Source organism: Trichosurus vulpecula, chromosome 2, assembly GCF_011100635.1.
Source record: "Trichosurus vulpecula isolate mTriVul1 chromosome 2, mTriVul1.pri, whole genome shotgun sequence".
NCBI classification, from domain to species: domain Eukaryota; kingdom Metazoa; phylum Chordata; class Mammalia; order Diprotodontia; family Phalangeridae; genus Trichosurus; species Trichosurus vulpecula.
This window is the reverse complement of record NC_050574.1, coordinates 328310608-328325255: the sequence shown is the minus strand read 5'-3', so window position 1 is coordinate 328325255 and position 14648 is coordinate 328310608. Positions and strand designations below refer to the sequence as shown.

At 39.8% G+C, this 14648-nt stretch overlaps 1 protein-coding gene across 1 annotated transcript in view; it reads right to left on the bottom strand.

Annotated features, from left to right (window-relative positions):
• Positions 1-13796, bottom strand: part of UBXN7 (UBX domain protein 7) — a 44180-nt gene extending 30384 nt beyond the window's left edge. The window contains exon 1 of the mRNA XM_036743056.1: positions 13693-13796. Coding sequence (XP_036598951.1) covers positions 13693-13765 — 73 coding nt within the window. The 5' untranslated portion in view covers positions 13766-13796. The remainder of the gene's footprint in view (positions 1-13692) is intronic.
• Between the last annotated feature and the right edge of the window lie 852 nt (positions 13797-14648).

The window sequence follows — 14648 nt, the reverse complement described above, 5'->3', positions numbered from 1 at the left end:
ACTCTATAATGCCCTACTCTTCCCTATTTTTGCCTATTAAATTCCTATCCACATTTTAAAGACCAAATGAAATTCTACCTGCCTCAATGAAACTTTCCTGATGTTTCCAAGCTGATATCTGCTTTTTTCCTCTTGTATTTCATACAGCACTTCAAGATGTACCTTGCTCATGCAATTATCACATATTATTGTATATTGTAGCTATAGGATTATTGTGTCAGTTATCTGTGTGTTAACTTAGTCCATTACTATAAGATCCTTGAGAGCAGGGTACTTTGCACCCTAAAAGATGCTGAATAAATATTTGTTGAACTGAATAAGTACTAGAATATTCAACACAATACACAGGTATTCCAAAAATAAAAATCTCTTGAGATTGTTGAATTTAATACAATTCAAACTGTCCTGTGTTTACACATCCCTCCAATGATAAATGTAGTTTTGTGATACTTCCAATATTAATTCTAGTATTATTTCTTCTTTAAATTCTGATTTAAAAATATTGGTGTTGTCATAGACTAGGTCTAGGCACTTAATTTTGCAAATCCATCAGCAACTCCAATCTATTCCAACAGCTTCTAGCTCCTGGGTATCAAAGAAACTCTGAAGGCTCTTCTCCAGCAGTTTATCTTATCAAAATGAGGTGTCCCGTTGCTTATCAGTAAGCTTTAGAACCAGCTTCCCTAGACAGTTACCTATTCTTTTCTTCCCAGAGAATTAAACAGTTGAATCTCAATTATCTAGATAAGTTCTTTTTGAAGTTCAAGCTGAGTTAAAATATCCCAGAAAGCAAAAATAACATAACACTGGGATAAAAACTTTTGCTATCCCTATAGAAATCACTGCTAACTATACTGTTCTGCTATACTATCAAGCTACAGTATTCTATTACATTTATGTACCACAATTTGTTTAGTCATTCCCCTATTGATAGATACCCCTTCAGTGTCTGATTCCCTGCCATCACAAAGAGTACTATAAACATTTCCATTCTTCTTTTAAGGTCATCAACAGAACCACTGCTAGGCCTTGTCTAATTACTCCTCTATGACCACCGATGATAATAATAAGGTTCAGAGAGGGAAGACATGTATATCTATATCTATCTATAAATGTATGTATGTATATCCCTGTATTAGAATGTAAAGTTTATTCATATTGATCTTTTAATGTTTCTCTTGACTTCTATGCTGTATTTCAAAGTTCCTACACAGTTCTGACCTTTTCATCACGAATGCTTGGAAGTCCTTTATTTCATTAAATCTGTATTTTTACCTTGTAGGATTATACTCAGTTTTTTTTGGAAAGATTATTCTTGGTTGTAAACCTGTATCTCTGCCTTCTGGAATACTGTACTCAAAACTTTCTACTCTTTTATATCACTGTGATTAAATCATCCTCACTGTGGGTCCTTGATGCTTTTAATTCTTCATTTCTGATTGCTTGCTCTATTTTTTCTTTGACCAGGAAGACTCTGGATTTTGGCTATAACTGGGAGTTTTAATTTGGTAGTTTCTTTCAGGAGTTGACAGATTCTTTCTCATTCCACTTTGCTCTCTGGTTCTAAGAGGTTTGGACAAAACTTTTATAGTTTCTTAAACTATATCTAGGCTCTTTTTTGGGGGGGGGGCGGGTCATGATTTCAGGGAGTCCAATGATTCTTTAATTTTATCTCCTCAATCTGTTTTCTAAGTCAGTCATTTTTGCTATGAGATATTTTACACTTTGTTGAAGTGGGGGTTTTTTCAGTCTTTTAACCCTGTTTTAATATTTCTTGTCTCATGAAATCATTAGTTCTATTTTTGACCCATTTTAATTTTCAGAGAGTTTGTTACTTGACCAGGTTTTCATAACTTTTATGCCAAGCTATTTATTCTCTTTCCAATTCTTTCTTCCATAGCTCTCATTTTCCATTTTTTCTCTCAAATACTCTTTCATTTATAAAAAATATTTTAAACTCTTAAAAAAAACCCTCTCATTTCATCTCTTACAGGTGTTCTAGTTGAATTTGTGTCCTAGCTGTGTTTTTCTTTGAGGCTTTGTTTATAGATGTTTTGTGGTCATCCCTGTCACCATAAAAGCTTTTTTATGGTAGTATTCTTTTTTTTTGTTTACTCATTCTTCCAGACTATTTTCTGACTTCAGACTATGTTAGGGTTTTCTGATTTCAGACTTTATGTTAGGGCTAGCTTCTGTAGACTTTGGGAGAGAAGGTAGGCTGATCCTACTGCTGTCTTCTTGGAGTATTAAGTTTTGTGTTATTCCAAGATCTCAGGAACACCTCAGGCTGAGAACCTGGCAAGCTATTCCTAAAATGCTCTAACCCAAAGCAGACTCTGATTGCTTCCTTCTTGGTTTGAGCTTTGCAAGTTCTTGACCCAAGTTTGGGTCTGAGCAACAGGACTGTGGGCTTGCCATGAAGCTTCAGTTGACTACCACTGCTGCTGCTGCACTCAGCTTATCAGTAATCTCTGCACCTTGCAATGTTCACCGAAACTGAACAGTAGGATTCCCTTTGATCTGGGATTCTTGCCCTAGTTATTCCTCTGCAAACTTCAGACTGCGCTAGAAGTTAGAATTAAGACTCCACTTTGCTCTGCTCTGCTCCTGGAGTCCAAGCCACAAAGCCGCTTGCTTACTTCTGATCTTGCTTTTATGGCTCAGTATATAACAGCCTTTGGGTAGGTATCTTCCTAGCCTTCTTACTTCCTTATCTGTAAAATGAGTAGATTGGATTAGATTTTTAAAGTAAGGGCAGCTAGACAGTGCAGTGGATAGAGTGCCAGGTTGTAGTCAGGAAGATCTGAGTTCAAATGTGACCTTAGACATGTACTAGCTGTGTGACCCCAGGCAAGTCACTTAACTCTGCTTGCCTCAGTTTCCTCATTTGTAAAATGAGTTAGAGAAGGAAATGGCAAACCACTCAGTATTTTTGCCAAGAAAACTCCAAATGGGATCACAAAGAGTAAGATACTGAAACAACTGAATAACAAATAATAGCCTAGGGCTCACAGCTGTTCCTCACCCAGAAAAATAACCCCTAAATACAGGTCCCCTCCTCAGTTCACCCTAGATCTATGATCCAATACTAGATAACGAGCGACAGAACTGTCAATTGCATCCTACACAAGGTTCCTGAAGAGGAGACCTCTTAATGCTCGTGCTCAGCTTCTTCCTGCATAATGCTCTGAATGTCAGATCCTGCCATATGCTTCCACGTCTGTCTCCCTACAGTGACCTGGGCTGGAAAGATGACTGATTTTTTTCCTCTTGCATTTCCTAATAAGGATTCAGGTGAGTACATTTTTTAGATGTGGAAGAATTTAGTGAGACAAGGAAGCTTACTCTATTTCTTTTTGCTACTTTGCCATCTTGACCCTGCCTCCTCCTCCTAAAACGGTCTTTAAAAAGTTAGTCCCAATCTGCTCACTTTACAGATAAGGAAATAAGAGAACCAAAAAGATTAAGTTACCCCGCCCAAAGTCACCCTAGCAATTAAACAGCAAGTATAGAACAGAACTCAGGCACTAAATCACCAGATCAAGTCACTATTGGTTAAATACTGGTTGCCTTTTCCCCTAAATCTAGCTTTTAAAAAACCTGACTGCAGCCTGTACTTGGCAAAAATTTTACCAGGACACATCTAATTTTTGTTCCTTTCACAGAGCTGTCATTTTAGGGGTATATTCTCAATGTGCCAGCATAGCAGAGTGATGAAAGCTGGGATCAGGCTCAGGAAGATCTATATTCAAGTTCCTGACACACACTGGCTCTGTGATCCTAGGCAAGTCACCTCCTCAGTGTCCCAGGCACCTGTTTAAGACTATAAGTTGCAAAGCAGCTGTTGTTCTTTATTCAACACAAGCTCCCTATGAAATCTCAGGTTCAGCAAAGGCCCTGAAGGTTCAGGGCCCTTTTGAACCAACAGGCACAGCACAACCTTAATATATTATTAAGCATTTATTAAGCACTATGTGCAAGGCACTAGGCTAGGTGCTAGGGATACCAAGACAAAAATGAAATAGATTTGACAACTGAGTTGATGTGTGGTGTGAGAGAGTGAATAATTAAAGCTAATGCCAAAGTAGTAAAACTAGGTGACTTGGAAACATGGTGGTATATCCAGATTTCTCTTTTCATGGGGATCTCCAGAAAGTAACTTTCCTATAGTTATCATACACAACTACCATAGCAAAAAAACAAACCAAAAAACCACACATAATTCCTTTAAAGAAAGTGATTGCTAAATGGACAAGAGAGTTGTGAAGGCAATTGTTATGCCGGATTTTTAACCGAACATAATTCACAAAGCAAAGCTGTCTGGACTGTATAATGCTATTAAACAAAGATTTTATCACTAATGAACATTCTAACTCTGGCTATACCTATCCATACTGTCTTATGTGAAGCTCAGAATAGGAGCCAATAATCTAAACCTGAATTCAAATTACAATACTGCCCCTTCCTTGCTTTACGACGTTGGTAGATAACAACCATCTATGAAATGGGGACAATAATGCCTCCACAGCCTATTTGCAAAATTCTTATGAGAACCAAATGAAAACTACGGAGCTTTGTAAATTACACAACACTACAGAAACGTCAGTAATTATAATTAATATAATCATCATCATGACTTACGGCATGTATACAAAATAGAGCTGATAATGACTGTCAGGGTAAACTGTTAAGTAGATGAAAATTCTTTGCCATCTCCCCTACTAGCAGATCTTTTATCCAAGAGACAATACTACACTCTTCTCTCCCTCACCACCAAAGAAGTGGTCAAATTTGAAGTCATTCAAATTCCCATTGTATTACTGCCATTGGCCTGCAACCAATTACCATATTTTACATAGTTATAAGTTCAACAGTGTGAATCTTAATACTCTGGGATTTGTTATTCCCATGAACAGGACCTAGCTGTGCTAAATCATTTATTAAGAGCCTTCTATATGTGTCAGGTACTGTGCTAGCCACTGGAGAACACAAACATAAATGAAAGTCTCTGCTCTCAATAATCATACACGCTAGAGGAAGATATAACAGGTACACATACAAGCGCATATTAAGTATATACAAGATAAATACAAGGTAATGACGGAGAGGGGAGAGGCTACAGGAATAACAAAAAACTTCATGTAAGAAGTGCACATGAACTAAACTTTAAAGAAAATGGTTTAAGAGGCAGAGATGAGGGGAGAGCATTCCAAGCATGGGACAGCTATATACAGAGAATGAGATGCGATGTCAAAAACTGGAAAAAAAAAAACAAAAAAACGCCAGTTTGACTAGACTACAGAGGACATAAAGAGGAATAACATACAATAAGGCCAAAAAGGTAGGCTGGTGCCAAATTATGAATGGCTTTAAATGTCTGAGGAATTTCTTTTTGATCATAGACAGAAGTTCTTCACCTAGGGGAGAAATTTTAGAGGATCTATGTACTTGGGTGGGGAAAAAATTATATATTTATTTCAATAAAAATGGTTTCCCATGAATTTTGTGTTATGGATTTAAAAACATTACTTTCAGAGGGCTTCATGAGTCTGTCAAAGGGATCTATGACACACACAAAAAACATTAAGAAATCTTGCCCTAAAAGTATTAAGGGGCCACTGGAATTTATTAAGCAGGGGAATGATATAGTCAGATCTGTGCATTAGGAATATCACTTTGGTTACTGGAGTGGGAAGAAACAAAACTCCTATGTAATTCTTACTCTCCATAAATAATTCACAATTCTGATACATCAAGCATTTATCATTATTTTAAATAATATTAATAATAGCTTACGTTTATAAAGCATTTTAAAATTTGGAAAACTCTTTACAAATTTAATTTCACTTGATCCTCACAACTTTGTGGAATAGCTTCCTAAAGAATTGTTGTTTGTCCTTCGTTCTTGGAGAGGACCAAGGCATCAGGAAGATGATGCCATGACTTGCAAGTAGATTGGATTTAAGTGAGGGAGGGCTATGCAAAGTCTTGCCCAGTGGCAAGATATAGATCAGGAACACTAGAGATGGCCCCAGAGTGTATCTAAGCACATCATTCCCCTTTTCAAGAAGCTTCAGTGGCACCCTACTGCCTCTAGAATAAAATACAAACTCCTCTGAATGGCACACAAAGCCCTTCATGATGTGATTCAAAAGATCTTTCCAGACTGATCACATTATGAACCCACACTAGCCTCCTTGCTGTTTCCCATACAGGACATTCCTCCTGTCTCTATCCATGCTTTTGCATGGGCATCCTCCATTCCTGAAATGTTATCTCCTCATCTCTTCCTTAAAATAATCCTTAGATTTCTTCAAAGCAAAATTCAGAAGCCACCTACTACAGGAAGTCTTTTCTGATCCACTCCCTGTCTACCAGTTGTTAGTGCTTTCCCCTCCATGAAATTATCTTATATTTACTCTGAATATATTTTTGTATGTTATTTTATATCTATGGATATATCATAATATTAATATTTTCAGTATATATTTCCCTTTAATAGAATGTAAGCTCTAGAAGTCAAGGACTGTTTTGTTCTGTCTTTGTATGTCCAAAGCCTGGCATGATGCCTGGCATATAATAGGCAATCATGTTTACTGAACAGAACTAAATTAAATGATTTGTCCAGGGCCATACAACTAATGGCTATTGCAGAATTCTTGATTCCAAATTCACCATTCTGTCCACTATGACATACTGCCTCATATGTGCCTACTATGTGCACAACACTGTGCCAGGAGTAGGGACCAGAAACAAGAAACCAAAAATAATCTCTGCCCTCAAGGAGCTTACATTGTACTGGAAAGCTCCTGCAAATCATTCAATAAATGAAGATTTTGTATGCAATTTCTGAAAAATTGCCAAATGCTAGCATAAATAAGAAACTGTCAGAATAGAATAAGGGAGTAGACAATAGATCAGCATATACTTTATACAACCACATATCTAATCGAATATGTTCACCTGTGTACAAACACGCATACACAAAAAACAATTTACTCTCATTACATATTGCAGAAAAAAATGAAGATGCTAAATAGGTAAGTAGTGACTAGATAGAATATCTCTAAGGAAAAGCAACAATAGTTAATTATGAGGGAAAAACAGAAAGGATTGTGGCATATTATGAAGCTTTATATTAGCTTATTGAGGGGATAGTAGGCATACACTATAAAAATACCTTTAAAACCAGAAGTAAGCAATGTCCCATGTCATGGAAACCATTATATGTGTCACTCTTCTCTCTTCCTACTTTACTTTTTCAATATGTTGCTTAGTTTTGCTAAGCATCTCTTTTTAAATCCTAATAAGAGATGGCTCTCTGGGAGAGTATGCAGAAAAGATACACTGAAAAACAACATTAAAAAGTGACCTAAACACAAAACATAGCAATAAGAATTTATTTTTAAAGAATGGTGGCCTGGAGCTCTAAGGTCATGTCAGGGCACTCCAACCAAAACTAATCTATATTGGAAGTTAAACTAATTTCTAAATATATTTACAAACATATATTGTAGTAACCTAAACAAAGACTAAGGATATGTGGAATGGGATCAAAGTGGGTTTTATACAAAGATTCCAAGATAATCCATCAATAACAAAACAATACAAAAATTAGAAAATCTCCAATAGGAGGAAGTAAACTTTTACACATATTCCACTTAGCCACATCAACTGGAATGAAAAAATGTCCAATCCTATCGAAGTTGTTGGTTTCCTTTTCCTGGAATGGAGTCTAATCTCACTGATGTGTAAGGATGCTAGAGGAAAATGCCAAATCTACTACTGCACTACACTAGAAGAAATCTCCATTTTTTTCCTGAAATGAAACATATTAACATTTAATAAAATAAATTAACCTTACTATAAAATTTCACAAGGGGCATGTATGATACCACAATGATGAAATCACATCAACAGAGAGCTCCTCTTTACAGCTAAATTCATCATATATTACACATCAAAAAGAGAAACACTTAATCTTTACAAAAAATAACAAAGCCGTAGACCTAGAGCTAGAACAGGAATTTGGGGTCCATCTGGTCCAAACAACTCATTTTTAACTGAAAAGTCAATGTACCTAACACATGGTAATACAAAACCAGGCATTCTGAGTAATTTAAATTTATTAAGTGTCCATGTTTGTTTCAAACCTTTTTGGAATAGAAATATTTATAAAATATATTGCGTACATTCTTGTCTTAGTAAACAGTACATCAAATACCTTTTATTAGTAAGAAGTTTTTTAGCTGATCAGTTATTTAGGAAGGAAGCGAATAAGCACTTATTAAGCACTGACTATGTGCTAAGTACTGTGTTCTAAGTACTTTACAAATATTATCATTTAATCCTCTCAACAACCCTAGAAGGTAGGTGCTATCCCTATTTTACAGCTGAGGAAACTGAGGTATAGATTAAGTAACTAGCCCAGGGTCACAATGCTAGTGAATGTGGCTATATAGTCTGGGATACTGAACTTCCCTGAAATCTGTATCAATCCATACCTTAAAATTTGTTTAATAAATTCTATTATGTCTGATTTCCTGTCATTTACCTTTTCTTCATAAATATACAAAAAATGTACAGCAGCTAATCACTTGAACTGTATGGCAGAAGCTATACTTTTACAAGGTAATGACTGAATCAAAGCTGAAGCAGCTTTCTTATAAGTTGTTTTCTTGCCCTCAATCAATTCATCCTTGACACTTTTATCACAATTCTCTAATTTTTTGGTACCATTCAAAACATCCTCTTATTTTCAAACTTTCAACACACTCTAGCACTCACTTTTAACTTCATAAAGAAATATTATCATCTTGAGTGGTTATAACAAAATAGGGCCATAAAAGTCAGGGTGAATTTTTGTACTTTCAAGTATAAATGAGACTTTTGGAATTCAATGAGTAAGTGCAGATATGATTTGTCACAGTTGTTCAGTATTTGAGTGTACTAAACATTGAGGTTCAGGCAATTGCTTTTACTTAAAAGCTAGGCTTTCATTTGACGAAAAGGCAGAAATGCTGATTAATAGGACTTTACTCAAAATGGCTCCAAAAATAATTACCAACAAATAAGCTTTAGTTCTCAGTTCTACAATCATTTAATCCCTTTAGAAACTCTTGATTATTCACAGTCAATTTTAATTCCAAAATGCCCACTCTTCCCTAGCCATAAATTATGTGCTCAAAGCATGCAGACTCACTCTAATACTAGCTTAAGCAAAACACAATTAGGAAGATATATCTGAAAAAGATTATTCAATACTCCCCAAAATAAAACTTTTATTGCTGCTTTCCTCTGGAATCATAGAACCTTTAGAGTTGGAAGAGACATTTAAAGATCTTCTAGTCCAACATCTATTTGAACCACAAATGATCCTTATGAAATCAAGACAAGTCTCTGGTTGATCACTACCAGTGACTGGAAATTCATTTCTTCATGAAGAAACCCAATGTATTTTTGGATGTTCCTGATTGTTAGCAAGTTCTTATTTATATTGTGAGCTTCTGAAATATATGCTAGTCTTCCTGGAGCCAAGCAGAGTAAGTTTAATTTCCCTTCCTGTAGTACTTCTTTAATGCATTCACAGATCCACTAAGGTGCATACTATCACCAACGATGCAGATTATTGACCCAGTCACACTTCATCTCATCCAACTCTCTTCTTGTGAACATCACAAGGGGTTTACCCAACATGCAAGGGGCTTCTTTCTGGATTTATTGATTATGGTAGACACCAATGGAACATCTGGGCTATCCAACGCTATTCCTCATTCTTACTATTTAACTGGTCCACTTCTTCCCCCCAATCATAGATTTCTAATGATATTCTTTACCCTGCTTCTCCTATGTAATTCTTTATTAATGCTGTGGTTACAGTCTTTTATGCCCACTATGTCCCTTTCTTTATTGAGCTTTGGGTGCCCTGGAAATTTAATTCTTTAGAGAATTATGGCAATCCATGAATTCAATTAACATGAGCCCTTTGTCATAAATGATAGCTCCCTGAAGAGGGGCCAAGAGATGTTATTTTTGGAAATGAGGGTGCGATCATTAATAAAAATCTGAAAACAAAAAAGTATGAACTTTGTTTCAAGAAGAAGCTTGATATGTCCTCCACAAGTTCCCAAATGAAATCCAGTCCTCTCTCCATCTACAGTGCCTGCCCAATATGTAGGTATGTGCGCGCGCGCGCACACACACACACACACACAGATGGATGAGCTCAAATGGCTGTTCCAACTTCAGAGTCTGAACAACAGAGCTTCTTCATTCACATAATTATTAACAGCTCACATTATGACACTTTATTATGGACAAATCTTTCTTCACAGTAATTCTGTAAGAATGATAAGGTCCATTTACAGATGAGGAAAACTACCACTTTATCACAGCCCCACTCAAGCCTTGTCTCTTTCTAGGCTAGAAACATACTCAATTCCTTTACCTGATCTTCATATGATCATATGGTTTTAAGTTTCCTCACAATCCTGGTCACCTTTCTCTAAACACAATCCATTTCAACATCACTCATAAAAGTTGGTACTCAGAATTGAACATAATACTCCAAACATTCTATCTAGCACGAAGTACAGAGCGGCTATTACTTTGTGTATTCTGGACAATATATTAATAATCGTGGTTTTTTGGCAGCTATGTCACACTGACTCATTTTGAGCTTGCAATCATTTAAAATCTCCAGGTCTTTTTCACATGAAATGCCTCAGCTTCCCTATTTTGTATTTGTATAGTTGATTTTTTTTTACCTTAAGTGCACAACTTTAAGAAAATTTTTATTAAGTCACTATGGTTTAAGGGCCAATTTTTAACTGCTGAGGAAAATGTAACTATGATGTGTGCATCCTGGCTACCTAAGACTACAGAAGTGATAATTTAAGGAAAGTAGTTTCTAAAGTTATATAAAAATGTTTTCTTCCTTTGAATATGGTCACTACAAATTAAGAATTCTTTAAAAGAAATACTGCTATCCTGTTTTTTTCAGCAAGAAGAAAAGACTAAGTTAGCTACAAAAGCTAGTATTTTAAGTTTCTGGGGGGGAAGGAATTTATTTCGTGTTTTTAAAACTACTTAATATTTAATACAAATTACTTATTACAATAAATGCACGTTTTTATTTAAAAAGCACATCCACAATACACACAGGATTAAACTAAATTTAACTAATTTTTGTTAAACGCAACTATGTCAAGTTCTTGGTAATAGATATTCTAATACCTGTAGCAAAAATACTCATAATTAACCTAATGACTTTGCAGAAAGGACCTAACAATCATAGTTGGGAAATAAAATAATCAAACATCACAGTTTTACAACATTACATCAGTAGAATACTTCTGGCTTTTCAAAGTCCTTTCATACCTGCACTTTTTCTGATACTTATTGGATTAAGAGACAGTGCTGGAAACAGAACCAGGGCAACTAGATGAGTCACTTGTCAATGTTCCAGCCTTTTAGGAAATTACTATGTGTTGCTACCTATCTGTGACTAAAACAGTGCTACAGATGATATTGAGAAAAAACACTATGAGATCCCCAAGAAATAAAGACACCTAAAATTACTTTGGTAACATCTACAATTAAACCAAGAAATTTTGACAACTACTCACATTTAAGGTTTGAAAAGCACTTTTCTAAAACAAAATGAAATGAAAAAATCCTAGAAAAGGGTATAATTACTCAGTTTTTACAGATGATGAAACAAATCAAATGACTTGCACAGGGCCACTATTAAGCTATAGAGTCTGGTGTGCAACCAAGTCTATCCAGCACTCTTTCTCCTATACCACACCATCTCAGTAAGAAAATGATTAATAGATCAAATCATTCCTGGATTTAATAGCTAGCATTTATATAGTTCTCCAAGGCTTGCAAAGAGCTTTACAAATGATCACCTCATTGTATCCTCACGACCACCCTGGGAGATAGGTGCTATTATCCCCATTTTGCAGATGAGTAAACAGACTGAGAGAAGTTGTCCATGATGGCACACCTCGTATCTGAGGTCCGATTTAAATTCAGATCTTCCTGACACCAAGTTCATCCATTCTTAAACTATTGTTCCACCTAGGTGAGCTGCCTTAACTCAAACCTGACCCACTCAATAGTCTGCAAACACATGACACATTATCTCCAATCTTTGTCCCAAAATGCCTTTTTTAAAAAGAAATATAGCTACCTGAAAATATATTTGGAAGACACTTTCCTCAAATATTTATCACAAATAATCACTAAATATCACAATATCACTTGTAGGTAACATCTCATTCTTAGACCTCCATTTACAAATTCTACTTGATGCAAATCGAAGTCATACCATAAAGTAAATAATCGACCTCAACTTTCTAAAGCCACGGTCAGCAAGGTGAACATTAAAAAAAAAAACAACCTCAAAAACTTGTTGTAAACATCTGTTCGATAATTTCCAAATTTCAAAGCAACGGGCATTTTTCCTTAGTAGTAAGATCCTGCTTGACAACTAAAGTTTCAACATGGATGTTCTGGAAAAACACACTTTCGATATTGCAAACATCTCTTTAGCCGGTTCACAGATACTGCATAGACTTACTTACGTCTAACCTCCTTCCAAAATGAAAAAAAAAAATCACTAGAACTGTTAAATTACACTTAGGCACATGGAGTCACTCTTCCCTCAAATCACTTTACAGAGAACTTCCCCGTTTGCTCCGCCCCTCTAATAACTCATGCAAAAAAAAAAAAGTTCAGCACCATTAGAAAGGAACAGGACACGGACGGTTGGCAGGATGGCAAATGGCTCTTAACCCTGGGGTAAAGGGGGTCCGAAGGTGTCCTTTCCGGAGGTGCAGACCCGCGGCAGGAGCCTGGATAAGGGGCTGTGGGTACTGTCACTGCACAGGGTTCCCTTTCTGCAGACGCTCCTGCGGCCATGCCTCCCCTGAGCAGCACAAGGCCGCATCACCAACATCCTTATCCTTCCGTCGCTATATTGGAGGGGGGGGAGGTTCATGGCACCCCCCTCATTGCTCAGGGTCCCCCGCGGAAGGGTCATTGGGTGCTGCCCCTCTCCCCGCAAACCCGTAAACGCTACCTGCTTCCCCGGTGGTCCCCTCCCGCCCCCTTCACGTCGCCGCCCTTCCCCCACTACCTTCTCGGCGGAGGCCTGCGCCAGCCAGGGTCGGGGAGGTGGGCGCCGGCGCCCGGGACCCCCCCGGCCTGGGGGGCCGCTCTGGGGAGCCACCGGGGGAGGACGGGCGCCGCCGCCCTCCCGGTGTGGAGCGGCCGTGGCGAGGCATGGGGAGGGGGCAGGCCCCCCCGCGGGGCCAGAGGAGTCTGAGGGCGGCGGCCGGCGGGGTGCGGGGCCCGATCCCTCCCTCCGCCCCCGGGGCCCCGGCTCGCCGAGCGCGGCCAGGCCCCATCCGCCGGCTCCCCGAGACGAGAGGCAGGTCCCCGCGTCCTCGTCCCGCGGCGGGGAAGGACGGGGGGAGGGGGGCACGAGACTGGGGAGGGGCCGAGGCTGCGCCCGCGCCCTCACCCCGGGACCCCGTCACTGCCGCCGCCGCCGCCTCAGAGGGAGGGCGGGAGCCGAGGGGGAAGCCCGGAGTGGGAGCGACAGGACGGAGGGGGGAAGCCCGGGTCTTTCCGGCTGCCCGCTCCCGAGCCCGCTCTCCGCCTTCCCGTGCCCGCGTCTCTTACCCGTGATGGCGGTGAACTGCTGGATTAACCCTTTCAGCGCCGAGGAGGCCGCAGAGCCCCCGTGCGCCGCCATCTTGCCGCCGCCGCCGCCGTCGCCGCCGAACAACAACACAGACACACAAGTCCTCCCTCCCCGCCGCACGCTCGGCGCAAGCGCGGTGCCCGCCCCGCCTCCTGCTCCCTCTGCAGGCGCCCCGCCCCTCTCCGCCCCACTGCGTGCCCTGCGCAGGCGTCCCATCCAGCCCTCCCCACTCCCCCCTTCTCGCCTTAGTCCGTAAGTACGCTATTCTTCCAGCCCCTTTAGCGACCGGGCCCGCCCTCTCTGGGCTGGCCTGCTTTCGGTAGCCTCGCCGCCGGTTCTTTCCGTTTCAAATTCAAAAAACTTTATTGGTTGCCTCCACCGAGGACACTCCGCTCAGGGGGCTGGCTTTTTTTTTTCTTTAGCTCGGGGTGATTTGCATCTTCGGCTACCCGGCGTGCTCCGCGGGGCATCCTGAAGGGAGTCAGGCAGCTCTAGGCAGGGGCGCCCAGGGCGGTCTCGGCGGGGTGGGCAGAGGCAAAGCCGGCGCCCCTCCCATTTCCCCTTTGGATGCTGCCCCTTGCAGCGCGCGCTCTTGGAGCGCTCGACTCCCTTCCTGCCAAACCCCTGTGCAGGGCCCCTAGCCGCCTCCTCCCTCTTCCCTAACCTGTGCTGGGTCTCCAGTCCTTTTGAGCCCTTTTCTTTGCGAGAAGTTGGACCAGTGTGATAGAAAAGAAAAAAAACCAACGTGCCTTCCACTACTTCTTCATTCTCTCATGCATTCCTGCCCCCATCCTTTATTCCTCCTTTCATTCCTCCATCCATCCATTCAATAAATTGGAAGACACTTCCCTTCACTGAGGCTCAGATTCCTCATCTGTCATTGGTTGGGAGGGAGGGGGGAAGGGAGAGAGGAAGGGATTAGACCAGGGAAGGG